The following is a 27,376-nucleotide window of genomic DNA, read 5'->3' on the forward strand; positions in this document are numbered from 1 at the left end:
CCTTGTTGGGTTGTTAGGAAGATGAAATGGGTGAAGACAGTGCCTGGCACGCTGTACATGGGTACTGCACCTGCTGCTGTCACATCATCGTTGTCGCCACCGCCGCAGCCATTGTCCTCCTCGTCATCCTCACTAGAGAGAGATCATAGCCTTGGCTTTGGCTGCCGTGGACTTGTTAAGGGCTCCCAGATCCAGCCGACCCGCCCAGACCTGTCTCTTGAGTTTCTGACCTGTTGTCCCAGTAGACACTGGACACCTCCACTCAGATGTCTCCCTTGCAGCTCACGTTCAACGTGTCAAGAGTGAATTTCTTACCCTTCTCCTCAGATTGGCCCTTCCTCTCCTGTCCCCTGTCGTGGCCAGTGGTCTCACTGTCTGTGTAATTCAGATGCCCAGCAACGTAGGTGTCACATTTGCCTCCTCTCTGTCCTTTGTTCTCTGTCCCACTCTGAGTTAACCACTACATCCTGTCAGTTCTCTAGGCTGAATCTTTTAAAGTCTTTCTCCTCTTCATGCCTATGGCCTTTGGGACGTGGGTGTCACCTTTTCCAGGGAGCCTTCTCCATCCCCTTGGAGCTGGATGGGATGTCTCCTTTGGGTCCCCATGGCCTTTCATGTTTAGCTTGTACACTTTCGCTTTCAGTGGGCTCTCCAAGGGCAGCAAGCATCTCTTATTTGCTTGGCATCCCCATGTCTGACACAGGGTCTGGTCCCTAGGACAGCTTGTCAGTGTTGGTGATGTCAGCAGATGTGCCAGGGTCTCCCACATCTCCATGCCTTGGACGTCTTGCTTCCTCTGCTTGGTATTTTCTTTCCCTTCTTAGCTGCTTGTTTGGCTCCTGGATTCTTCAACACGGAGATCCCCAGTCACCTCCCCTACCCCTCTGCTGTGTTCCCATCACATCCCTGCATCTCCTGACCATTGCACTCGACCACAATGTATGGCAATGGTTGGTTTTTATTTTTCTCCCCAACTTGAAGGCAGAGAGTGTTTTTCATCTCCGTATTTCCTTTTACACAGAATTTACCAAGTAAATTTTATTTTTTCTATTTTTTATGTTAATAGTGAGTACCTTTAATACTTATTTATTTATTCATTATTTATTTATTTATTTTGGCTGCGCCGGGTCTTAGTTGCAGCATGCGGGATCTTCACTTGCAGCATTCGGACTTCTTAGTTGTGGCATATGGATTCTTAGTTGCGGCATGCATGTGAGATCTAGTTCCCCGACCAGGGATTCAAACCCAGGCTCCCTGTATTGGGAGCGTGGAGTCTTACCCGCTGGACCACCAGGGAAGTCCTAAGTAAATTTTTCTTGAATGGACGAAAGGTTGAGTAGATAGATGGATAGATGGGCAGATGGAGGGAAGAATGATTAGTACACAATATGACCTTCATTTGGGTTACCTAATCAAAACAAATCAGAGCAGAAATATTTAAAATAAGTAGAATTCAGTCTGTTGTTCCACTTGTACTCCCATTCTAAAGGTGTCCTTGTTACTAATACAATGTTATTTATATCTGTTTACTTTTAAACATTTTTCTAATAAGAACAACCATCATCATTTTCATAGGGCATTCTTGCTGTGTGGTTTTTTTTTTTAGAAGCTTTCCCAAGCATTCGAATATATGAAAGGAAGGGATGGTTTGTATTGATAATATACATTGTATATACTCTTATGTGTTCTCACTCCTGTTGATTTTTGAGACTTATCGAAGTCAGAGCTGTTTTATTGCATTTTTTTTCCTTCTCGGTTGAGTGCTGAGAATTTGATTCCATGACCAAATTTAAGATGCAGATTGCACGGCAGGTTGCGTCTTGGCTTTCTCTTCAGTTAAGGTCAACAAGCATCTCTCTCTCTGTCTCAGGTCAGTCTAGAGCATGAAGAGCAGAAACTGGAGCTCAAGCGTCAGCTCACGGAGCTGCAGCTCTCTCTGCAGGAGCGCGAGTCTCAGCTGACAGCCCTGCAGGCAGCCCGGGCAGCTCTGGAGAGCCAGCTCCGCCAGGCAAAGACAGAGCTGGAAGAGACAACAGCGGAAGCAGAAGAAGAGATCCAGGCGCTCACGGTAGGATGAGTGTAGAGCTGAGAATATTTGCTCACCCTCAGAAATGCCAAGAGAGAAAAAATAAACCAGAGAGATGCTTAATGGGAAGAAAATTGGCTTATGTAGGCTGCTTCCTCTTTGGAATTCGTAAACTAGATCAACTGGGCAATATCTGAGCTTTCCTAAGGATCTTGAAAAGTCCCTCCTTTATTTATGCATTTCCCTCTTTTTAAAATAATCATCACTATATTTTAAACTTTAGCTTAACCAAAGTCTGTTTACTTGGGTCTCCTACTTTAGTTTTCAATAAACATTAAAAAAATAATAATCTTATATCTTACAGTAGCCTTTCTACCATATTTTTGTTTTTGTTTTGGTTAACCTCATTTGTGTTCCTTTTTTTTTTTTCAAGCTGTAGATCCTGTTTTGAGTCTTTATAGTATGCATTTGGTAGGTTCTGGATGGAAATGATTCTAATGAATGAGAGATTGTTTCTCTAAAAGGGACCTGGCTTCCCTGCTTTTTCTGAGAGACTGGTTTGCTCACATGAAGAGTGTTCTCAGGAGGTATATTGTTGGTGGGCGGCCCCTGGATTTAGACCTTAGTTCTTTCTGCAAGTCTCAAAATGTGACTTTGTTGGCCAATCTCCCACAGTTGATCCTTCTCACATGGACTGACCCAGGCTAACAAAACTGACAGAATTTTACATGTAAAAATGCCAATTTACCAGCTTTACAGAGGGAAATACAACCGCCAAGTTGACCAGGATAATGTTCACATTCTTCCCCTTCAGAGAAATCTACTTATAAATCCCATTTCTCTTGGAAGGCTGCTTGGTGGACCCGGATTCTGGGCATAGAGAGCTGAATGAGTTTAATGGCTGGTATCAACCAAGTGCATACATTTCTAATGATAACATACTGTACTTGCCAAGCGGACGGGCACACTCATGCCTGCTGGTCAGGGTGCCCGCTTCTGTGGGCAGGGCACAATGCAGCTGATGTTCAGAGTCTTTTTCAATAAGGTACCAAATGGGTATCTTATTCATTCTGATTCATTTTGGATCCTGTCCCCATCTCCATCAGCAAACACCTCTAAACATCTCTTAGGTTAGGGTTACTTCTGCAGATGATCACGCACTTCTGTTGCTTATGATTTACCCTGTTTAAAACTAATACGTGTGTGTATGTATATATACATATATACATACACACACACACACACATATATATATATATATATTTTTTTTTTTTTTTTAAACTAATTTCCTTCTTAGAAGTTATCTACCACTGTTGGGTGTTTGGGGACCAAATTGAGAACGTGATCTGAGAGTGCCAGGGTCTTTGTGGACCAGCCCAGGATACAGGGCCTTCCAGGATTCTGGGGACACAGAGTAGCTCCTTTGTAGAAGGTGCTTGTGCATCGTCAATTTTCCAGGACTTATGCCAAGTTCAGATATTGGTTGCAACCTTAGTTTCCAGTGTTTTCTCTATGAAAACATTCATTAAAGGATGCCATGTGCCCCCAGTATTTGGTTTGGAGAAAATAGTGTCTCTTTGTTTATATTCTGCCCTGTTTCAAAAATGGATTGGAAACAGTTTGGAAAGATACGAAACAGTATAACACATAGAATAAGAAAGAAAAGTCTAAGAGAAAAGAAGTCATAGAAGAAAAAAATGGAGGTAAGAATGAAATGAATATATACGCCAAGAAGGCGTATACACTTTCTGGAGTGGGGTGGATGTGGAGAGAGACAGCCAGATGGCATTTCTTAGCTGCTACAAGAGACACCTAAAATCCAACCACTATTATATTTAATGCTTTGTATATTAATACTTCCCCCCCGACATGAACCACCCCAGCTCTGAAAGAAGGAGACGTCAATCGTTTAATCTGTACTTAATGAGTCCTCACTGTGCACCTAGTGCTGTGTCTTTAGCTTTTGCTCCCCAGGGGACTGGCCTGTAATTCCTCAAATCCTTTTACCTTGGAGTGGAGGAGAAGGAAACATTTACCTCTCTACTCTGTTGGAATTGGGAGGGAGGCGGTGGTCACGCGTCTTACCCTGCCCGTTTGGAAGGAGGAGGGTATACAGTAGAGCTTGTGTCGCTGCTGTTTATCTGTGGGGAAATTAGTCTTTCAGTCCTGTCTTGCTGCTGGTTGGAATGTGCTGTGTCTAATGGCTGCTGGACGCCTGCATGGCAGCAAGTCACGACTTAATTTAGTCAGATGAGATCACTGCCTCAGAGCATCTTAAAAAAAAAAAAAAAGAAAGAAAGAAAGAAACAAACCTCCCTAGGTCTGGAAACTAGGGCTCTACGACTCTCACAGATGAGGATCCCTTGGAAAATAGGGCTTGTTCACAATGATGACAGGAAAGTGCCTTTGGTCAAACATCTGTTCGTAAGCCCATCATGCAGGAATCCAAACCTCGCATCAGTTTGCCTCAGTTCAGTTTGAAGGCTGTGGGTTTTTCCTCTCCCCTCCTCTTGATTATGTCCCATAAATCTGGTCATGGGCCACAGGTGGCTGTTGCCTGAATGGCTTTGTTGAATTTGTTCTGAAGAATGTATTTTCTGAGAGAGAGAGAGAAAATGGTCACAGATGCAGTACCCTGACTCTCCCTCTCTCATTGTTCTGGTCCAAGTTCAGACCCCACGTAAGCATCAATCAAATTCAACCAGCTGGATCTAAAATCATCTCCTAGGAGGCTTGTTTGCTTCATAGCAGGCTGTTTTATCAAGAAAAGGAAATAGTCAAATGGGCTGTTATTGCTTTAATTCTAAGAGGTGGCCACCTCCTCACCTGGGAGGGGAGCAGTTACCCTGTTTGGCTTCTGCCTCTGGGCCAAAAATTGATGGAGCACAGTTAAATGGAGGCTCTCCATTGAAGAAGTGTGGCAGAGGCTACCAGTTGCCATTGTTGGTCTTCCTCAGGCTTTCTTTCCCCCCCCCCCTCCCTTTACCCACCCTGTCAATTGCATTTGCATTGAAATTCACTGGCCATTAAAAGCTGAGATTGAGTCAAGGTGGACAGCAACAAGAGAGTCAGATTTAAACAAAAAGTCATGCTTTTAAGATGCTTCAGTGCTTATTGGTGGAAGAGAGAATTTTCCGCCTGGAATTGAAATTTATAACTCCATGTAGAGACTTCCCTGGCGGTCCAGTGGTTAAGACTTCGCCTTCCAGCGCAGGGGGTGTGGGTTCAATCTCTGGTCGGGGAGCTAAGATCCCGCATGCCTTGGGGCCAAAAAACCAAAACATGAAACAGAAGCAATATTGTAACAAATTCAATAAAGACTTTAAAAATGGTCATCAAAAAACCTTAAAAAAAAAAAAAAAAGACTCCGTGTAGTGCCTTCTTCTGTGGAAGAGAATTTGAGCTTGCACACTTCATTGCATGCAGACGTGCGATGTGATGGGAGCGTTGCTCTGAATGGGGCCGCGGGGTAGAGGAACCGTGTGGGCTTGGTGCCCACCAGCATGGCCCCACGAACACGTTTCATGTCCCTGTCCTCACGTTCTGTTACTCATTTTGTTAAATGACTAATGCTGAATAATCAAGTCAAAAGCTAGAGACACTCCAGAAAGGGCTTCTCCCAGCAGAGCGTGATGGTGGGATCCCAGAGTCATCCTCTTTGATTTGTTAAAATCATTAGCGCACGCTCTCTTTTTCTCTTTTACATAACTATCAATTGTTGTATTGAATTAGTAACCCATCGGCATGATAGGCAAGATGTGAAATTGGGTCACTTAAGGTGACAGTGTTGCTTGGTGCCTGCCTTCCCAGGGAAAGGGGTGGATGTGTGGAAGCCTGTGTTCTAGGATCCTGACTGTGGATCCCAGAAGGCGGTCAGACACCTAAACACATGTTTCCTTTTCACAGTTCTACAGGTATTTTCTCTCATCAAGGTTGCATAATAGTTCTCTTTTCTTCATTCCTCTTGTAACTTTCCTTAAAATTAAAGAAGACATAAGTACTCCCCAAAGTGAGTGCCTCTCTGGTTTCCAGGATGCAGCCTGTCCCTTCTGCCTCTTGCCACCCAACCCCTAGGTCAGTGGTTCTCAAGTTGTGGGGGGGTGTCTGTGGCTCCGTGGGGGGTCCCCAAGTTCAGGTTATTTTCCTAATAATACTAAGCTGTCATGTGGCGTTTTTCATTGTGTTAACATTTGCACCGATGGTGCAAAAGCAATACTTTTATTTAAAAAGAAATAATAAATATTTGAAAAAATCTGCTTTAACTTCTAATGTGGTTAATAGAGATAGATATAACTCACATAAACAAAAGCCCTTTGGGGTCCTCAGTAATTTTTAAGAGGGTAAATATTCATTCCCTGTAGCTTCTAACACCTAATTAACACTCAGATATTTCATTGAGAGAATCCAAAGCTTGTCTTACATATTTGATTACCTTTATATATAATATGACCTTTTGCTTTTTGTGCATTTGTTTTACAGCTTATTTCAAAGGAACATAAAACATGTTTCTTGCCATTTTAAAGCTCAGATCAGTTCAATGGTTGTTACAGTACTTCCAGCAGTCACAACAGTCACAGCTGCATTTTGTGTTTGTTTCAGTCAATAATAAATCAAAAGCCATAATGATGGTAGTTCCTTAAATTATACCCTCAAAGAGGAGTGTTGTCAGAGTGACCCAAAGGCCTCATGATGGTAAATTATAATAGAAATATTAGTGATTGAAATTTCAGGCTACTGTGGGGCAGTTAGGCAAGTTTCTACTGGTGTGGTGTTATTTGGAAACTTTTCTATTAGTCAGAAAGTGCAACAGGTCTTCTATCCCTCAGTCTAGGCCAGAAAGCTTTTTTATAATCATTGCTTAGGCTTTGAAGAAGTTAACTCCACCTTCAGCTTCCTGTTTCTGTCTGAGTAATTTCACACCAAATAGTCATTTAGAGTAGAGGTTGGCAAGCTATAGCCAGTGGGCCAAATTTAGTCTGCTTCCTCTAAATAAAGTTTTATTGACACACAACCACACCCATTTGTGTACATATTGTCTGTGGGTGGTTTTGTGCTGTGAGGGCAGAGTTGAGTAGTTGTGACAGAGACTGAGTGGCCTTCAAAGCCAAAAATATTTACTATCCGATCCTTACAAGAAAAAAGTTGTTCATTCCTGCTCTAGAGTTTACTAACCTAAGGATTCTTCCTTTAGGATACTCACAGATGAGATTTATCAGTGATACAAATAGCCACGTTCCTAATTTGGATAAAGTGTATTCTTGTCCCATTAAATTAATAAATCTCTCATATCATTATTAGGCAAAAAACAGAGTTTTGGGGAAAAAATCATAATCTATTAAATTAGTTCATGAAAATAGGGGCTAATTATTTGACTTGATACTAAGTGATAACTCTTAATTTATGAATCTGTAAGTCTGTCTGTGCAATTACTGATTTTTGTTTTACATTTTTCCAGTCCTCTTCATTCTTTTGTGTAGATTTAAATCTCTGGTTGTCATCTTCTGCCTGAAAGACTTCCTTTAACATTTCTTATAGTACAGATGTGTGGGTGGCAAATTCTTTCAGCTTTTGTGTGTCTGGAAAGGTCTTTATTTCGCCTTCATTTTTGAAAGACATTTTTGCTGGGTATGGAACTCTAGGTTGACAGATTTTTGTTTTTGTTTTCCTTTCAGTACTTTAAAGATGTTGCTCCACTGTCTTCTAGCTTACTCCCCTCCAAAACCCCTCCAACCTCACTGGGAGAAATCGTTCTTCTCTTTGTTTCTCTATAAGTAACTTGTCTTTTTTCTCTGGCTGGTTTTAAGCTTTTTCTTTCTTTCTTTCTTTTTTCTTTTTTTTTTGTGGTACGCGGGCCTCTCACTGTTGTGGCCTCTCCCGTTGTGGAGCACAGGCTCTGGACGCGCAGGCCCAGCAGCCATGGCTCACAGGCCCAGCCGCTCCACGGCATGTGGGATCTTCCCGGACCGGGGCACGAACCCGTGTCCCCTGCATCGGCAGGCGGACTCTCAACCACTGCGCAGCCAGGGAAGCCCAAGCTTTTTCTCTTTATTACTGGTTTTAAGCAGTTTGATTATGATGTGATTTAGCTTAATTTCCTTCATGTTTCCTGTGCTTAGGGCTCGTTTAACTTTTTGCATCTATGGATTTATTTTTTCGTTGACTTTGGAAAATTTGTGGCCATTATTTCTTCAAATATTTTTTTCTGTCTCACTCCTGCGCTCCTTCAGGGACTTTGATTACATGTATATCAGGCTCCTTGGAGTTGTCTTACAGCTCATTGATGCTCTGTTCATTTTTTACGTCTTTTTTTTTTTCTTTGTGTATTTCATCTTGGATAGTTTCTGTTGCTATGTCTTCAAGTTCACTAATCTCTTCTTCTGCAGTGGCTAATCTGCTGTTATAAGCTTAAAATATAAATCTATGGCAAAATAGACATATATAGAGAATATATCACAGCTAAATTAGGTGCTGAATTTTTCTTTTAAATTTATTTATTTATGTATGTATGTATTTATTTTTGACTGCGTTGGGTCTTCATTGCTGCACATGGACTTCCTCTAGTTGTGGCGAGTGGGGGCTACTCCTCATTGCGGTGCACGGGCTTCTCACTGCAGTGGCTTCTTGTTGCAGAGCATGGGCTCTAGGCATGCAGCTTCAGCAGTTGTGGCACTCGGGCTCAGTAGTTGTGGCTTGTGGGCTCTAGAGCACAGGCTCAGTAGTTGTGGCACACAGGCTTAGCTGCTCTGCGGCATGTGGGATCTTCCCGGACCAGGGCTTAAACCTGTGTCCCCTGCATTGACAGGCTAGGTGCTGAATTTTTGACTTACTTCTCTTATAGACCTTTTTCTTTTTTTAAAAAAATGGAAGTATAGTTGATTTACAGTATTGTGTTTCTGGTGTACAGCAAATTGATTCAGCTACATTTTTTTAAATATTCTTTTCCATTTTGGTTTATTCGAAGATATTGAATATAGTCCCCTGTGCTATACAGTAGGACCTTGTTGTTTATCTATTTTGTATATAGTAGTTTATATCTGCTAATCCCAAACTCCTAATTTATCCCTGCCCTTTCCCCTTTGGTAACCATAAGTTTGTTTTCTATGTCTGTGAGTCTGTTTCTGTTTTCTAAATAAGTTCATTTGTATCATACTTTAGATTCCACATATAAGTGATATCACATGATATTTGTCTTTCCCTGTCTGACTTACTTCACTTAGTATGATAATCTCTAGGTCCATCCATGTGGCTGCAAAAGGCATTATTTCATTCTTCTTCTATGCCTGAGTAGTATCCATTGTGTATATACCACATCTTCTTTATCCATTCATCTGTTGATGGACATTTAGGCTGCTTCCATGTCTTGGCTATTGTAAATAGTGCTGCTATGAACACTGGGGTGCATGTATCTTTTTGAATTAAGAGTTTTCTCTGGATATATGCCCAGGAGTGGGATTGCTAGATCATATGGTAGCTCTATTTTTATTGTTTTAAGGAACCTCCATACCGTTCTCCATAGTGGCTGCATCAATTTACATTCCCACCAACAGTGTAGGAGGGTTCCCTTTTTTCCACACCCTCTCCAGCATTTATTACTTATTAATCTCTAATAGAGATGATTTTTAATTTTTTTTAAAGCGAAGGACCACTTTTTCCTCTGCCTCAAACTGGATTCTTCTTTGGGCTTTCATAGCTAAGCAAATGGTGCCGTAATCTACCTTGTCTTCCAAATCAAAAGTCCATTAAGGAACCCTTGGCCCCCATGTCCATCAACAAGTCTTATTACCTGTGCTTCCAAAAGAGATCTCACCTCCATCCACTCCTCTGCATCTTTTGTCACGTCCAGCTCCAAGCCACCATCCTCTCTTCCTTTAATGACAGCAGCAACCTCCTCAGTAGTTTTTGAACTTCCTTCTACATTTGTCCTGTTTTGATCTGTTCTTCCTGCAGCATCCACAAAACGATAACCAGGCCATGTCACTCCGCATTTTAAAACCTCTGTTGGCCTCCAATTAATTGCATTTTGAATGAAATCCAAACTCTTTTCTTGGCCTTCAAGATTCTTAGTCTGGGCTTCCCTGGTGGCGCAGTGGTTGAGAGTCCGCCTGCCTATGCAGGGGACACGGGTTCGTGCACCGGTCCGGGAAGATCCCACATGCCGCAGAATGTCTGGGCCCGTGAGCCATGGCCGCTGAGCCTGAGTGTCCAGAGCCTGTGCTCCGCAACGGGAGAGGCCACAACAGTGAGAGGCCCGCGTACCACAAAAAAAAAAAGATTCTTGGTCTGGGCCTGCCTCTCTACCATCAGCTTGGGCCACATTTTCCCTCTTTTGTTCTTTGGCCACAATCCACAGAAGAATACATTTTACCTTGCAGTCTCATACAAGGGATCCTATATACTGAGTTTCAATGAGTTTTAAGGTAGGTAATCAGGATGCATCTTATAGCCTGTATGTGATTCTGTAGTCATAAGGACATAAACATGTCATAGTTTCCTTGGCAGTACTTCTTTTTCTTAATGTTACGTAAAATTGTGGTAAATCTTACGATTGATAGCAACTTAAACTTGATAACTTATGGTATCTGAAACAAGTTTCCAACAATGGTGCTTACCTTTACTCTCCAAGGTACATTCTGATGTTTTCTAATGTATCCTGTTTATTCCATTTCATTGGATAAAACAAACCAAAAAAATTTGACTTGACATCTTCACTCTTGAGTCACAGCTTGAAGTGTAAAAAACTGCTCTAGCCACTCAGGTCCTTTTTTGTTCCCCAAATGCACCAAACCCTTTCTTGCCTCAGGGTTTTTGCAGATGCTGTTCCCTCTGCTCTTTTCTGTTCTTTGCATGGCTGGCTCCTCATCATCCTGCAGATTTCAGTTTGAATGTCAGCTCTTCAGAGAAGCCCTCCTTGACTGCCCCATCTAAGTGAGTTCTTTTTCTCCCCCCTTATTCTTTTTCCCTAGGCCCTTCATAACACTTGTCACTTTTCCTTCATAACACTTGTCACTGTTTGTAATCCTGCCCTTGTTTATTTTCTACCTGTCCACACCAGAATGAAGGTGAGGCCAGATATGCTGTATCTTGCCATAGTGTCTGCCATGTAGTATGTATTCAAAATATCCTTGTCAGCTGAATGAATGCTACTGGTTTAGAGCGCCTCTGCCTTGGTGAAAATCTTTATATCTACTTCAAGGTCTACGTAGTGTTTCTGAATCTCAGCAGCTTTGGATTTAATTTTTCAAAAGTCCCTACTTTGTCCTGGCTATTGTCCTGTATATGCGTGTTTGTGTCTTTCTTGGGAGAAGCCGCGGGGGCGGGGGTGGGCCAGTGGTGGGCAGCCAATTGGAGGGAAGAGGAAAAGATTAAGAATGGGGAGGAAGGGCTTCCCTGGTGGCACAGTGGTTGAGAGTCTGCCTGCCGATGCAGGGGACACGGGTTCGTGCCCCGGTCCGGAAAGATCCCACATGCTGCCGAGCGGCTAGGCCCGTGAGCCATGGCCGCTGAGCCTGCGCATCCGGAGCCTGTGCTCCGAGAAGACAAAGGAGAGTAAAACTTCATCCTATGTTTTTTTCCTTTCTTCCACTAGTGCCTAGTTTTCATCTGAATGTTAAATATATATTTGTACAGGGTGTGATGTGTGGTCTAAATAGTTAATGTTATTAATAGGCATTGTGTATTCCTGTAACTTTGCTTCTCCTGTTGGGTATGACTTGATTAATTCTTTGAAAAAAAGGTGCTGGGGCAGCTGCAACAGTGTTCTTGGCTTTTTTAGACCAATTGTGATTTTCTTTATTTGACCCATAGCATGTAGAATTGTATTCCACCCTATGAAAAATTTATAATCAACTTCTTACCTTTTAGGCACATAGAGATGAAATCCAGCGCAAATTTGATGCCCTTCGTAACAGCTGTACTGTGAGTATTAACCAAAGATGATGAAAATAACATGAAACTAAAACTGAGAAGGAAAGGGGGACATTTCATTCTAATATCAGTGACTGATTTTTGATATAAACTTTCAAATTGAAGCAGTTAATGCGGTCAAACTGATTTGGAAGTTTCTGAGCCTCAGATAACTTCAGTGTCTTGTGTTCCTGCCAGTTTAAAAAAAATTAAACCATTCTTCGTGTTTGGGGAAGGCTTGTTGGAATGGTCAAAATAATTCTCACTGCAGAACCACTAATAGATCTCAGTAGCTGCAACAAAAGTCCCATTGGCGCTCCCCTTCCTTCTCCAATCTAGAAGGTTCTGTCTGAGACTGGCCCCAGATGGTAAGGGGCAGTTAGACATGTCAGGCTTCTCCACCCTACTGCCTCTACAGAGAGGGAAGACCAACAAGTTCTTCTCCTGAGCAATCTACAAGTGTTAACTTCCTAACAGGCAAAATCTGGCTTCCTAACATGCAAATTCAGAATCTAGGACTCTTTGGGAGTCGTTATTTCTATTGAGAGAAGTCAATTCCAGGAGCAGATAAGCATCATTCATAGGTTATGTAATAGGGTAGGATCAGTGGAAACTCAGAGTCTATTTTTGATCAGAGAGAGGGATTAAAATAGGCCCCTTTCAGAAGCTAGGGATGTTGTCCTTATTCATGGTTGTACCTCCTTTCTTTGGTCCTTTCATTGCTCTGTTACCTCTTTAGGCAGTTCTCAGTCAGCTTGTCTCCATTTGTATTGTTTGCATCTGTAAATTTCCAGAAACACCCCTCCACCTCCTATAGGCATATTTTCTTTTCTTGTAATGAACTCCTTCTTTCCTCCTTACCTACTATAAATGGGGCATTAAGTCCTGGTATATGCTCCCCCCCTCTTGCCCCCTGCTTCATTTAGATATAAAATGCACACAACAAAGTACATGAAGTGCAACTAATATTAAGCATATAGCTGGATGGATTTGTATGTGTATAGACAACTTGTGTAACCACAACAAAGATCAAGATACATAACTTTTCAGCTCCCAGAATGTTCCCTCCTCTCCTCTTCCCATCAGCATCCTTTGCCCTAAGGATAACCAGTATTCTGACCTCTGATACCACACCTTAGTTTTTCCTGTTCTTGAACTTCATATAAATGGAATCATAGAAGATGTGGTCTTTTGGGTTTAGCTTTTTTTGTTACTTAAATTGTCTCTGAGGTTCATCCATGTTGTTGCATCCATCAAGATTTTGTTATATTTTAATTACGGTGTTGTGTTTCCAGTGTGCGTATAGAACTGAAGTTTGTTTATCCATTCTCCTGTTGATGGATGTTTGGGTTGTTTCTGGTAGGAATAAAGCTATTAGGAACTTTCTTGTACAGGTCCTTTGACGGCTATAAGGCCTTGTTTCTGATGAGCATATACCCAAGAGTGGAATAGCTAGGTCATGGAACGTGCCTCTGTTTCACTCTAGTAGGTACCTGGCAGATGGAATTTAGGTCTATTTCCTGTTGCCAGTGGCTGGATCTAGGGTGAGCTTGCCTTAACATTATCTGTTGATTTCTTCCCTTCCTTGAGGAATTGATGCATTCTGTTCCTCTACTCTTTTGCCTTACTTTTTTAGTTTCTTATTATCTTGGTTTCTTATTTTACACAAGAGTTATTTGCTTATATTACATACATGTTCATAAATGATCACTGAATAAAATATAGATCATTTTAGGACTGTGACTTTTTTTTTAACATTACTATTTTTTCCTAAAATAAACTTGGATGCATTTTAAATGTGTACATCAGTAATCCTGTTCCATTCATCTGGAGTTTTCTTTTCTCCTTTTTTCATCTTTTTTTTTTAAACATCTTTTTTTTTTTTTTTTTTTTTTTTATAATCAGAGTACAGTAACCTGATGAGTTTTAAAATGTGTGTATATTTGTGAAATCAGCAAAACAATCAAAATAACAAACATAGTCATCACCCTCAAGAGTTTCCTTGTGTGCCTTTGTAATCCTCAACAGCTTAAGGAATAATCAGAGTACAGTAACCTGATGAGTTTTAAAATGTGTGTATATTTGTGAAATCAGCAAAACAATCAAAATAACAAACATAGTCATCACCCTCAAGAGTTTCCTTGTGTGCCTTTGTAATCCTCCCTCCCCCCCCATTTTTAAAATTGCAAGTGTAGTTTTAATGGAATATACCAATATGTAGAACAAATTTGGTTACTTTCTTATGTAACTTTTGTACTCTCTTTATCCCTCCAATTTGCTTTTTCTGGCACAGTGACTTCTAATCCTTCCTTTACTTACCCCTGGTATTCTGTGAAGAAGCCTTTGGGGGCCTCTCCCAGTGGGAGGGGGAACCCAAGAAAGTGATCCCCACCCACATTTCAGCTAGGGCAGCTGGGTAGCTTGGGGGTCCAAAACACACGCTCTGGAGTCAGATAGACTGGTTCAGATTCTAAATTGGTCTCTTGGTAACCTATGTGATGTTATACTCCTGAGGCTCCATTTCTTTGTCCATGAAATGAGATGACATTGTATGTCCTCAATCCAATACACCATTGATTGTAAGATGCATAATTCATTTAATTACTGCTCTTTGCGGGGCTGGGTGAGGGAAGAGAGACAGCTGCTTAGCTGCAATATACATTCAGATTTCGGAAACAGTAAAACCTAGGACACACTGAGTCAGTCATAGAATCCGAAACTTGGTAATAATACCTGGGGTTCCTGCAAGAATTAGACGGTGCATTGGTGTTTGTACAGGGCCTGGCCCACAGAATGCACTAATCAGTGTTGGTTGCTATTATCATTTTATTATATTGGATTTACCACAGAATCTTGTGTAGAAAACGGTCCTGCTCCTTAAAAAAGTTTGAAAACCACCACTTTAGAACAACACTTGGCAGCAATGGTAGATCTCAGTTATACTTTCGCAAGTTCAAAGGCTGCTTTATAGACACTTTAGGAGAGCGCGATAGATGTTCCTTGCTCGTTGGTGCTGTCCAGGATTGTAGCCGCTGGCAAATGTCATCTTTGTTACCGGTGGGAACTCCTATAATAGCTCAATCAATTGGAGCTCCCAGTTAGCAGCTTTTAATAAGCTCATGAGCAGTAAGATTTTCGAGCTCAGGCCATTTCTATATTTTGAAGAGATTTAAAAAAAGGACTTGATTCAATCTGGCACCTAAAGCCCTACCTAAGTCTGTTTTGGAGAGGAGTTGGTGGGCCAACATATGACACGGTTTTAATTATGAATCAATCTGTCAGCTATAAGATTAAAAATAAATAATATGCAAATAGCTGCCTTCAAGAAGGAATGAGGCATTAAAATAGGATGTCAGCCCTGTGTCTTTTCAGCCTGATACTCATTGTCTGACTGGTGTCTTCACCCCCGACATGCTCTTGGACATTTACCAGGTAACGTTCCCTCTGCTGGTTGCCCAGTCAGGTGTGAGAGGTAACATGTATCTCGGAACCACGAGGTGTGCTTAAAAAGCAACTGATAGAGATCTTTAAAAAAAATTTTTTTTGGACACTGAGAGTAGATAATTTTTTTATATCCCTGTTTTCTGTTAGAATTGTACCAAGATCTCTTATCTGTAAAAACAGCATAGAAGAAAGCTCTGCTGGCCCTTGCATTATGAAGCTATCTCCCTCATCTTTTTTTTTTTTACCACTAAGATGGAATCAGCCTTGCAGTTTATCTTTCCTGCCTTCTATCCTTGGGGTTGAAAGCTTAAGAGACTCATAATACAGGAAACAGATCATTTGCCCTTGGTGTGGAGAGAATATACCCACAAAGTAGACCTAAGAATTCTCTTTGCTTATAACCTGGTTCAAAATCACAGACAGCCCATTATTCTTTTTTTTTTTTTTAAACCATGGAGATCATTAATTTACTGGCTGTGTCTCAGGTCCGCCCAATATCTGTGTGTGTCTAACACTCTGGCAACTCCAACAGAGCCACAAGCTCAACGTGTTACGGCTTTTGGGCAGGAAGGACATACGAAACGTCCGAATGCGCTAACATGCTTTCACGAGGCCTCGGCTGCTTTCGTGCAAGCACCTAGTCCTCCTCTTGTCAAACAGGCAACATAGAGATGATGACAGAATACAGAGCCCGTCATCACAAAGTGTGAACAGAAGTCAGAGACCCCTTGAGAACAGGGTGGCGACAGGAAATAGAAGGACTCTTCCTACTCCAGTGGCCAGTCGAAATGAGAGTAGTAATCTTGGCACCTCCATGACTTTCTTCGAGTGTTTCTTCTTTAGCACTTTATAATCTAATTTGGGGAGGAGGAGAAGAAGTGACAGAAATGGGCTTATTATAAATTGCATTTTTTTTTCATGAGTCAAAGAAAGGGAGTAGGTACCCAAAGGCTTAAATATGTCTTTGAATGACAAGTAAATTATTTTGGCAGCATATATATTCTTATGTGGGTAGATTTTCTGTAGTCTGTTTGCTCCCCATGGGGCACCATTGGTGCCTCAACATCTTGGTCACTAATTTTTATCCCATGTATTTCACATGATGTGTTAAAGTAGAATAGCACGCAAGAAAAAGCCAAAACGTTAAAACCAGAGCAACAGAGGAGGTAGTCAATATAGTATTTACCTCCGTGTCAGATGGAGAAACCAACCCAGCCAAGTTCAAGGTGGCTTATTTGGGGCTTCCAGAATCCATTTTATAGCGCAGCTTCCAGGCCAGTTTGCCGCATCAGTCTTGTTGTTTTCCTTTGGGGGCAGAGGTAGAAGGAAGCACAGTGGAGACATTTGCAGTCTAGGAGGAAAACCATCTTAAGGAATGGGTTTACTGCATTGTTTACTCATTGTTTCTGCTTTCGGGAGATTTAACCATGTCACACAAAGGGTGATACAGGGTTCCCTGTGAGGCAGAAGTGCCTGCTAGGAGTGACAGACTTGCAGTTCTTTTCCTTTTTTTTTTTTTTTTTTTTTTTTAAACCCTGATGAAGGAGGTTTAGCCAAGCACCTGACCAGATAACCTTTATTCCCCCTCTTGTAGCTGATAGCGTTACACAAACCGTAGGAATTAACATGGCTTTTGATATTAAAATACAAATTACTAGACCACTTACTGCATTAAAAGCTCATCAGCACAGTTAACAAAATGAAAAGCTGTGGCCACATTGAACAGATCTACTTAATTGACGTTCTTTAATTCTTTGTGCCTGGGAAGATTTTTTTTTTTAATTGATAGTCAAAATAGGTTAAAATAGGGAGTTAGTCATGGAAACAGTGGCAACATTTCAGAAACTAAGTCTACTCTGGGTTTGAAAATGGGAAACAATTAACCATAGGCTCAGAGGCATTTCCTTTTAATTTACTCCTTTTAGTTATGTAAAATTTAATTTACCGCCAGTGCGCCTCATTCCAACTATTATTAGAAAATTGCCCTTAAACTTCTAAAGTATTATATATAAAAGCCCTTTGCAAGTGCTGGTACTAAACCTCAGCAAAGAGAACAGGAAAGCTAAATGCGCTGATATTGAAATCATTCTGCCATTGAGCAGGGAAATCATTTAGTAAAACCAGATTAAATCTCTCTCAGTAAAATGACAATTTCATATACATGCCTTCCCACTTTCTGATAGCCAGCTGCATAATAAGAACCATTTAAAGTGATGCTGTCATACAGTATTATTTTTCAGGATTATTCTGAGAGTCCCTTAAATTTTTTTTTCTTTTGTTGCATGAACTTAAATTTATTACCTAAAATATTATTAAAATAACTCTTAGTGTCCTTCACTCAGTCTTCCGTGATAAGAACTTTCTTTTGCTTTCTAAGACTGTTTCCCAGGATAATGTCCTGTAGATGGTGTCCTGGGCGTTTTAGCTTAATTAGCAGATTGTGATACCAGTCTCTCTACTATTCCTCTTTCCTCAGTTTGCATTTTCCACATTCTATTATCGTCCATGAACTTGATCTCATTTAAAGTTGCCCCTTCCATATGGCAGGCACTTTTGATTGATTTGTTTTTACCATATTTTCCCGATGAATCCTGAGTCAGAAAAGAATCCGAGACATTTCTTGTTCTTCCACAGCATATGTGTGTTTGGGCGCTAAGGGGGCGGGTGTGGGAGATTGAGTTTGGCTCACAGGGGTTGGATGGGCAAACGTGAGCTGCACACTGATTGTCATTATCATGTAGGTTCAAGTGCTGATGGCTCTAGAAGCAATTTCTCATTTCAAATCAACTTGCTTGCTGCGTAACCAGATTCCTTTCCTCTTAGGTAATCACAGACCTGGAGGAGCAGCTAAACCAGCTGACGGAGGACAATGCTGAGCTCAACAACCAAAATTTCTACTTGTCCAAACAACTTGATGAGGCCTCTGGCGCCAGTGATGAGATTGTACAGCTGCGAAGCGAAGTAGACCATCTCCGCCGCGAGATCACGGAGAGGGAGATGCAGCTCACCAGCCAGAAGCAAGTAAGGATTGTAAACAATGTCAGAGACTTCCCCAGGAAACTTGGAACCCCTTTAGATTTTAGAGGAGGTGCCAGTTGCATCTCCCCCAAGGGTTCTCAGACTGAGCCTGTCCAGTAAAAGGGCTCTTTTTTATAATCATGTCTGTGTTTGTTTGTTTGTTTGTTTGTTTTTTTGCTGTACGGGGGCCTCTCACTGCTGTGGCCTCTCCCGTTGCGGGGCGCAGGCTCCAGACGCGCAGGCTCAGCAGCCATGGCTCACAGGCCCAGCCGCTCCGCGGCATGTGGGATCCTCACGGACCAGGGCACGAACCCATGCCCCCTGCATCGGCAGGCGGATTCTCAACCACTGTGCCACCAGGGAAGCCCATGTCTGTGTTTTGAAGGCTTGTGGGTTTTAAAAATGGCTTTTAGAAGTGTCTAGTTGGTTTGGGGTTTTTTTTTTTGTTTTTTGGCGGCTCCGCACAGCATGCAAGATCTTAGTTCCCCACCATCCCTATGGAACCCGTGCCCCCTGCAGTGGAAGTGCAGAATCTTAACCACTGGACTGCCAGGGAAGTCCTTTGTGTGGTTGTTTTTGATTTTGATTTAAAACCATTAAAAATAGAATGCTTCTGTGAGCCACTTTATTTTTATGTATTTATTAAAAAAAATTTTTTTTTGGCTGTGTCGCATGGCCTATGAGATCTTATTTCCCCTACCAGGGATTGAACCCTGGCCCTTAGCAGTGAGAGCTCAGAGTCCTAACCACTGGACCGCCGGGGAGTTCCTGAGCCACTTTATTGTTAAGTGTGGTCTCTTTTCCCTGGTCTTCCTCCTGGTTCTTTCTATAAGATGACGGCAGAAATGGCCCTTCATCCATTCTTGTCTGGTCCCCTCATTCTGTAGGAGAAAAAGATAGTGTCTTTCAGACCATAGTTAGAAATTCCTGCTCTTCTGAAACTGATCTGACAAAAGTAACATCTGGGAAATCCTCATTTGATACAAAGCACAACTCAGTGATACTGATTTGCAGACGATGGAGGCTCTGAAGACTACCTGCACAATGCTGGAGGAGCAGGTCATGGACCTGGAAGCCCTGAACGACGAGCTGCTGGAAAAAGAGCGGCAGTGGGAGGCCTGGAGGAGCGTCCTTGGTGACGAGAAGTCCCAGTTTGAGTGTCGGGTTCGAGAGTTACAGAGGATGCTGGACACTGAGAAGCAGAGCAGGTGGGACTTCCTGTTGGTAGAAAGCCAATGGCAGGTGACAGCAGCAGGATCCAGCTCAGAGCTACCAGCAGGGTAACCGATTGTCCCAGCTTGGCCAGCACTGAGCAGTGTCCTGGGACATAAGACTTTCAGTGTTAAAACTGGGAGACTCTTGTGCAAACCAGAATGGGTCTGTCATCCTCATTGTAAATACAGACAGTGCCATTTGGCAGTAGATGGTGACCACTTACCCCATGCAGGGCCCTGGGAGTCAGCAGGGAGAATATCTCAGTGCTTTCTTTGTAGAAACTCTTTTCTCGGGTTTCTAATCATTGTGACCATGTAGCAAGACCATCACTGTTTCTATCCTGGTCATTTGTGATGCAAGTTTGCCTTCTACACCAACCTTGGCATTATTGACAGTTTGGGCCGGATGATCCTTTGTTGCGGGCACTCTTCTGTGCGCTGTAGGATGCCGAGCTGCACCCCTGGGCTTGCCCCACTAAACCCGAGTAGTGGCTCCTTCCTCCTGTTGTGACAATCCAGAACATCTCCACACATTGCTCAGTGTCCCCGGGGGGGCAAAATCACCCCCAGTTTGAGAACAACTGCTCTATAAGAACAGTTTTTTTTTTTTTTTCCATTTCTTGGTAGGAAATAATTTCCGGTAGTATCTTTTCTCTGTGTTCCTACAGTCCTCCCAGCATAGAATTCCCTTCCTGCCGGGGTCACAGGTGTGAGGGTTGTGTACTGCATGCTGCTGGGGATGCTGTTTGCACTGAAGACGTCATAGATATGAAGATTTATTATGACAGTTTAACATCTCACAGCAGCAGTTTTTGCACTAACAAAATCAGTATATTATGACAGTTTACCAACAGATGGAAGTAAACAGTCTTAAAGAACATGTGCCTTTCTTAGTTTGTGCAGAGACACCTACGGACTGGTATTCACCCGGTGGCTTCATGTCTGCCCAGCTGAATCCTATCCCTCCCCCCATAACCTCGCTAATATCACCTTCCTCTGAAACTTGCCTTCCTGCGGTACTCTCAACTCCTTTCTTTTGGCTGCGTTGCGTCTTCATTGCTGCGCGCGGGCTTTCTCTAGTTGCGGCGAGTGGGGGCTACTCTTAGTTGCGGTGCACGGGCTTCTCATTGTGGTGGCTTCTCTTGTTGCGGAGCACGGGCTCTAGGTGCGTGGGCTTCAGTAGTTGCAGCATGCGGGCTTCAATAGTTGCAGTGCATGGGCTAAGTAGTTGTGGCGCACAGTCTCTAGGGTGCGCGGGCTTCAGTAGTCGTGGCTCTTGGGCTCTAGAGCGCAGGCTCAGTAGTTGTGGCGCACGGGCTTAGTTGCTCCGTGACATGTGGGATCTCGGACCAGGGCTTCAACCTGTGTCCCCTGCATTGGCAAGCAGATTCCCAACCACTGCATCACCAGGGAAGTCCACTCTCAACTCTGTAAACAAGATAAACTATACCTGGAAATATTTATCATTTATTAGGACTCTATCAGATTCATTTTAGTATTTCCCACATTTGCTTGATCATAAAGTAGACTCATCACTGTCTTGGATGTATAATCTGTGCTAAATCAAACTAGAAAAGACTGGAAGCAAAGAGGACCTATAAGTTTCAAGAGAAACTGGTAAAAATCTTCCCCTTTTAGACATCTTCCCATTTAGGGTACTTGCTGATGTAAGGGGGCTGCTGGTTTAAGACCTTCTGTTGCTGTTTCCCTCCAAACTCTTGGGCTCCCCCGTCCTCACCATACGTTCTGGCTGCCCTCACACAGACCCCCTCCCTCCCACCTGCAAGTCCAGCCTTTATGCCAGCTGTTTCTAGAATCCTTCAGAGACAGTTTTGGGGACGGAATCTGACCATAGCATCAAGAAATTCACAATCACACGTGGAAGGTGTAATCATGGGCTGTGCTTGGGAAGACATTTCATGTATACTTTCAGGGGCAATTGTGAAAGATCTTGGCTACCCACCCCCGTTTCTTTCCTCCCTCTATTTTGGTATTATGTGGGACCTGAGATGAGTAAAATATAATTCTTAATTGTCTTCAAGAGGCTAAGAGTCTACTGGAGGAGGTAAACTACGCCTAAAATAGAGAGTGGGCTGTGCCAGGTGAGAAATACCTTTATGCTCAGGGGACAACAAGGAGAGGTTGCTTCTGAGAGGGAAACTGGGAAAGGTTCTATGGTGGACGTGGTCTTTGAGTTTACCCTTGAAGTCTGAGTAAGATTTGGATTTGTTGGGTGGGGAAGGAGAGCTGCCAGTGGAGGAGCCTGTACAAGCCCAGGTGTGGAAGCAGCAAAGCATAAGACCTAAAGGGGGGAGGGGCAGTGATTTTTCTAGTTTGCTTCCAGTTTTTCTATTCTTTCACCTTATTTACAGATATTGATACATCTGTCAGGTTCAAGTTTCAGTTTCTTGAGGAGCACCCAGAACACTTCACCTCTTGCATGTACTTTAAGGAGAGGAAGTGTTTGCTCACATGGGGCTTTGCGTGGCCCTCTGCACCCTGTGTTCCTTCAGCAGGCCCTCATTCCCTTCCTGCTCCCGTAGGAGGGTGTGACAGTCTTGTGACGTCTTCTCCAACCCAGTTGCATTTGGAAAGATGCCTTATCGCCTTCAGCCTTTCCAAGTGCATATATATTCACAGGAACTTTACCTGTGAAGAGTATTTTTACCCAGGGCCTAAAGTGGGTCACATCTTCACTCTGAACGTGGTCAGAAAACAAGACATAATTCAGAACAAGGGGTTGGGTTGGGTTGGGTTGGGCATCTCGCCAGCCCACAGTCTGTTTGGTTGCTTAGCAGGGCCCGAGCTGGACCAGCTCCCTTCCTGCAGGGCGGCGATGGCGGGGCTTCTGAACGTGCCCATGTTTCCCCGCAGGGCGAGGGCCGATCAGCGGATCACCGAGTCGCGCCAGGTGGTCGAGCTGGCAGTGAAGGAGCACAAGGCTGAGATTCTGGCCCTGCAGCAGGCTCTCAAGGAACAGAAGCTGAAGGCCGAGAGTCTCTCCGACAAGGTCAGCCCCTGTCCCTCCTGCCCTTTAGATACACGTGCGCACCTCCTTTTAGCAGGTGTGCCTGACACACAGTCACATGCGATCAATGGTCAGCATGTTTCATAAACAGAGTCGTGCGATTATGCCTCCCTGTGGGCCGCCCTCTGTTGCCAGTAGCGTGGGTGAGGGGGGCAGGTATTAGGGTGTCAGAGTCGGTCAGTGACTTCCTCACATCTGCCTGTCAGGGCCCCTGAGGTCGGGATTTTGATCTGGGTGCACGACACTCTTGCTTTCTGGCATTTGATTTCTAGACGCCTTCATGGGTCTAATGTCGAACATCCTTGGGGAGCGGGGAGTGTTGAGGACTCATGCTCATCCCATTGCTGCAATGACAGGAAGCCTCAGCCTCTCTGGGTTCTAAGTCCAGGGACACGGTAGGATCTGAGGATGGTGCAGGTTCTCAGTATTTCACGTTGGAAATACACGTGTTCTGTCCACCTAGCACTCTGTATTCTGTATTTACAAAGTGACATACCAGTGTTTGGAGATTTTTATCTAATCTTAAAAGAGATTTCGAATAGGTGCTTCAATATTATAGATAGCAAAAGGTCTGAGGAATTTCATGTATACGCATAGCCTCATACATACACACCCTTTTGCACACACACGCATGCACACACACACATAATATAAAGTAGAAATCTAACCTCTGAATTTTGTGTAACTTTGTAATTTCATGATTATAAAAGTGATTATTTGGGGTCATTGTGGAAGATATAGAAACCACAGAAAAGTCAAGAAAAAAATGACTGGTAAGCTGTCATCACTGTTATCTTGGTGAATTTGTATATACATATAAATATTTATTTATAAATTTAGGTTCTTACTATATAAACAGCTTTACATATTTTTGTAAACATCACATAACTAGGGTCTTTTCCTGAATTAGTGAATCTTTTCTGAACATGTAGTTCTAGAAACATCAATTACACAGAGCCACCTGGTTTTTATTTTTTATTTTTTTGGCGGTACGCAGGCCTCTCACTGTTGTGGCCTCTCCCGCTGCGGAGCGCAGGCTCCGGACGCGCAGGCTCAGCGGCCATGGCTCACGGGCCCAGCCGCTCCGCGGCATGTGGGATCTTCCCGGACCGGGGCACGAACCCGTGTCCCCTGCATCAGCAGGCGGACTCTCAACCACTGCGCCACCAGGGAAGCCTGAGGCACCTATTTTAATGATTCCACTTGTGTTGAAAATTTGAGTTTCTTCCATTTTTTTGTTTTTGCCATCATAAATAACACTGTGATGAACATAAATCTTTATGGACATCTGTGATTATTTTCTTACCAGAATTTCATAGAAATAATATGATCAGATTCAAGGCTAGAGCTTGTTACTCAGGAACCCTCCTGGTATTGGCTTACTATTTTTTTTAACCATAAGGAAAGTAAATATATTATTTGACCATGAGGAAAGTAAATATATTATTTAGAGATAAATGAACCCTTTTGTGTTTAGCTTGAAGGATATTTTTTTTTACCTGACTGTTCTTAAAGTATTCTATAGCAAAGTCCTACCCATCCTTTAAGACTCTAGACATTCTGACCCCATCTTCTCTTGACGACTAGTCTTTCAGGATGAATTTCTCTTCTCCGTACCTCTTATCAAAATCTTCACCTGACAAAGCAGTCACTATTTGTATACGTGTCTAGTTATGGCGCCACCCTCTGCCTTTGTGACCTGATGTAAGATCCTTGAGAGAGCTTGTCTGTCCTTTCATCCAAAGCTCCTGATATTATCCTATGCGAGTAGTAAGCATTCAGAATGTGATTATTTAATTCAGCCAAAGCATGTCAGATAACTAAATTCTTGAGAAGTCATCCTCCTACATATGACCCATCCCTTAGAAATAATATTCTCTCCTCATAGAATAACGCACATAAGGCTTATCTATGACATGGACATTTGTCATATACTTTTAAAAAACCAGTATTTATGTTCTGACCTTTAGAACTTGATTATTCTTTACCTGAGAAGGTTTGTGGATATTTGCAGAAGTTGTTAGCGTCTGACATTACTAAATGTGGTGTCACGGCCAATTTTTTCCAAATGTCCAGCTCAATGACCTGGAGAAGAAACACGCCATGCTTGAAATGAATGCCCGAAGTTTACAACAGAAGCTGGAGACGGAACGAGAGCTCAAACAAAGGCTTCTGGAAGAGGTGAGTGTAAAACGCCGGGCAAATAGAGCCGGGTGGACTCTCAAGTGAATATCTGTTGTCTTCAGGTGGGCAGATCCAAATTAAGGTGTTCAGATTTCAAAGTGGAATTTTCCAGGAAGAGTAAGGTGGTCACCGGATACTTCCTTTTTTTAAAAAATTTTATTTCATTATATCTTTTTGTTTTATTATTTATTTATTCATTCATTTATGGCTGCGTTGGGTCTTTGTCGCTGCGTGGGCTTTCTCTAGTTGCGGCGAGCGGGGGCTACTCTTCGTTGTGGTGTGCAGGCTTCTCGTTGCGGTGGCTTCTCTTGTAGCGGAGCATGGGTTCTAGGTGCGCTGGCCTCAGTAGTTGTGGCTCGTGGGCTCTAGAGCACAGGCTCAGTAGTTGTGGTGCATTGGCTTAGTTGCTCCGCGGCATGTGGGATCTTGCCAGACCAGGGCTGGAACCTGTGTCCCCTGCCTTGGCAGGCAGATTCTTAACCACTGCGCCACCAGGGAAGTCCCGGATACTTTCTTAAAGGTGTTTAACACGTTAAAAGAATGTGTCACGAAGGCCGGGGTCCTCTTTGTCATTGTGTCCTCCCAAATGGTGCTTAATGGCGTGTCTAGTACACAGCGAGTCTGTACCAGGTGGAAGTTTATTAAATATGCAGGCACATGGATATTGAGTTAATTCTTCTTTAGAGTTTATGTCCAAAGTACATGACGTTTGCAGGCTGATAGGACAACCATGTAATTAGCTTTGTGTACGGGGCAGAGACCTGATCAGATTACACTGAGTGCCAAATCTCATGAAGGCTTTTGAACACCCAGTTAATTCAGTTTAAAAAAATGATGCCGTGCTTTTGAGACACAAAACAAAAAGCTCAAATTGGTCTCCTAAACCAATCCATTCCTTATATTATTTCCTGTACCTTTTAACAGAATTCTGAAAATCTCTGTTTAAACTGATGACAACTTCCCACTCCCAACCAAAGCCCTGGTTTAGTTGAATCACTGATAATTCGGCTTTGTTCATTAGAATTGACCTATCAGGACAAATGCACTTTATAAAGATATTTCACAAGAAGTTGGACTCCAAGAGTGTTCTGTTTAAGCCACAGTGAGCCTGACGGTTGAATTAGCCAGATTATCTATTCTGGTGAATTGAGGTTTTATTGTGTGCTACCTGTAGCCCCTGAGGGGCTCTGCTGGTAGAAATATTATGACTATACTATTAAGTTCGAAAAGTATGGTGAAAATTTTGCAGGTGAATGTAAAATGTTTTATAGAATGAGGCTTTAAAAAATATGGGTGGGAGTTTTGGAAAGTCCTGGAGATGGATGATGGTGATGTACAGCCATGTGAATGTACTTACTGCCACAGAACTGCGCAATTAAAAGTGATTAAAGTGGTAACTTTTATGTACATTTTACCACAACAAAAAGTTTTTAAATAAAATCAATTACACACACACACACACACACACACACACATACACGTGGGTGGGAAATTCACCAAAGGTGACTAAGAACATTATAATAGAAATTGACAAATCACCCCGGTGGTCAGATAGAGAATGATGGTCTTTTATCTGGAATGAATAGGCAACACCCCCACTTGAGGCACCTGTTGGAAACAGGAGGAACAGAAATAATCGGTGTTCTCGCCTGTCCTCTTTTCCTTTCAAGGAAGGAGGCCCCAACAGCTCAGTGCTTTGGTCTGAGGTTACATGGTGAGTCAATGGCAGGGCTAGGAAGAGCAGGCTGGAATCCTGATTCAGTTCCCTTGTTCTCACTTCTAAAACTACCTGGGAACGTTTCCAGTTCTCCATTCTGCACCTCACAGAGGGCTTTTTGAGCAGATGTCTGTCTGGCTGCCATTGAATGGGAGGCAGATCTCACTGACAGCCGAAACCATTAGGGAACTAAGAACAATCTTTATTGTCCGGAACGCAGCTGGCATGCTGGCTTGTGGTGGGCCCTCTGTAAGCAGGAGACTGGGGGCTCAGCCTGGCTCTCCCCTCCATCAGGTGCAGGTTCTTGTAAATGGGGTCAGAATCAGTGCCTCAGAGTTGGAAAGAATTTTTGTGTGTCATTTAGTGCCAATTCCCAGCACTTGCACCGCTGTTTCCTTTATTATTCCTGTCTTGGGCACTAATGGATCTTTCTCCCAGATCTTTTCTCTCGGGCCAGAAATGGCCTCAGAAGCTTTTCTGACACTGCCCTTTACAGGCATGATTAGTCTCTTGGACGTGATGCCAGAGCTCAGAGTCCACTTGCTAATCCTGTCGAGTTAATCCCCTTCCAAGGTAGAGAGTCCCTTTCCCAACCCTCCTCATAGGTGGGCCTCGGTGAACCTTGGCCTCAGTATCAAAATTTAGAGTGACTTTAGACATCCCAGCTCATTTTTCTGGCACCTGTAACTCTTGAAAAGTCCTTTCTTATTGTAAACTAAAGCCTGTAACTTCCAACCATTGGTTCTATTACATCGAAGCATTTGAAAACAGGGTGTAGTCTCATATTTCCAACCAAAGTAGGAGGTTAATACTGATTAATGATCAAATCACTTGACTAGTAA

General features: G+C 42.8%; 1 protein-coding gene across 4 annotated transcripts in view; it reads left to right on the forward strand.

Moving 5' to 3' along the window:
* The window catches only part of CIT (citron rho-interacting serine/threonine kinase), a 168,507-nt gene that overhangs the window by 112,684 nt on the left and 28,447 nt on the right, over nucleotides 1–27,376 (forward strand). For all 4 annotated transcript variants that reach the window (XM_024758531.1, XM_024758532.1, XM_024758529.1 and 1 more), the window contains exons 23-28: nucleotides 1,871–2,068; nucleotides 11,888–11,941; nucleotides 18,197–18,394; nucleotides 19,406–19,599; nucleotides 22,480–22,615; nucleotides 24,710–24,814. In XM_024758531.1, the coding sequence (XP_024614299.1) occupies nucleotides 1,871–2,068; nucleotides 11,888–11,941; nucleotides 18,197–18,394; nucleotides 19,406–19,599; nucleotides 22,480–22,615; nucleotides 24,710–24,814 (885 nt within the window). The remainder of the gene's footprint in view (nucleotides 1–1,870; nucleotides 2,069–11,887; nucleotides 11,942–18,196; nucleotides 18,395–19,405; nucleotides 19,600–22,479; nucleotides 22,616–24,709; nucleotides 24,815–27,376) is intronic.

This window comes from Neophocaena asiaeorientalis, unplaced genomic scaffold (assembly GCF_003031525.2).
Source record: "Neophocaena asiaeorientalis asiaeorientalis breed wild unplaced genomic scaffold, Neophocaena_asiaeorientalis_V1.1 scaffold77, whole genome shotgun sequence".
NCBI lineage: Eukaryota > Metazoa > Chordata > Mammalia > Artiodactyla > Phocoenidae > Neophocaena > Neophocaena asiaeorientalis.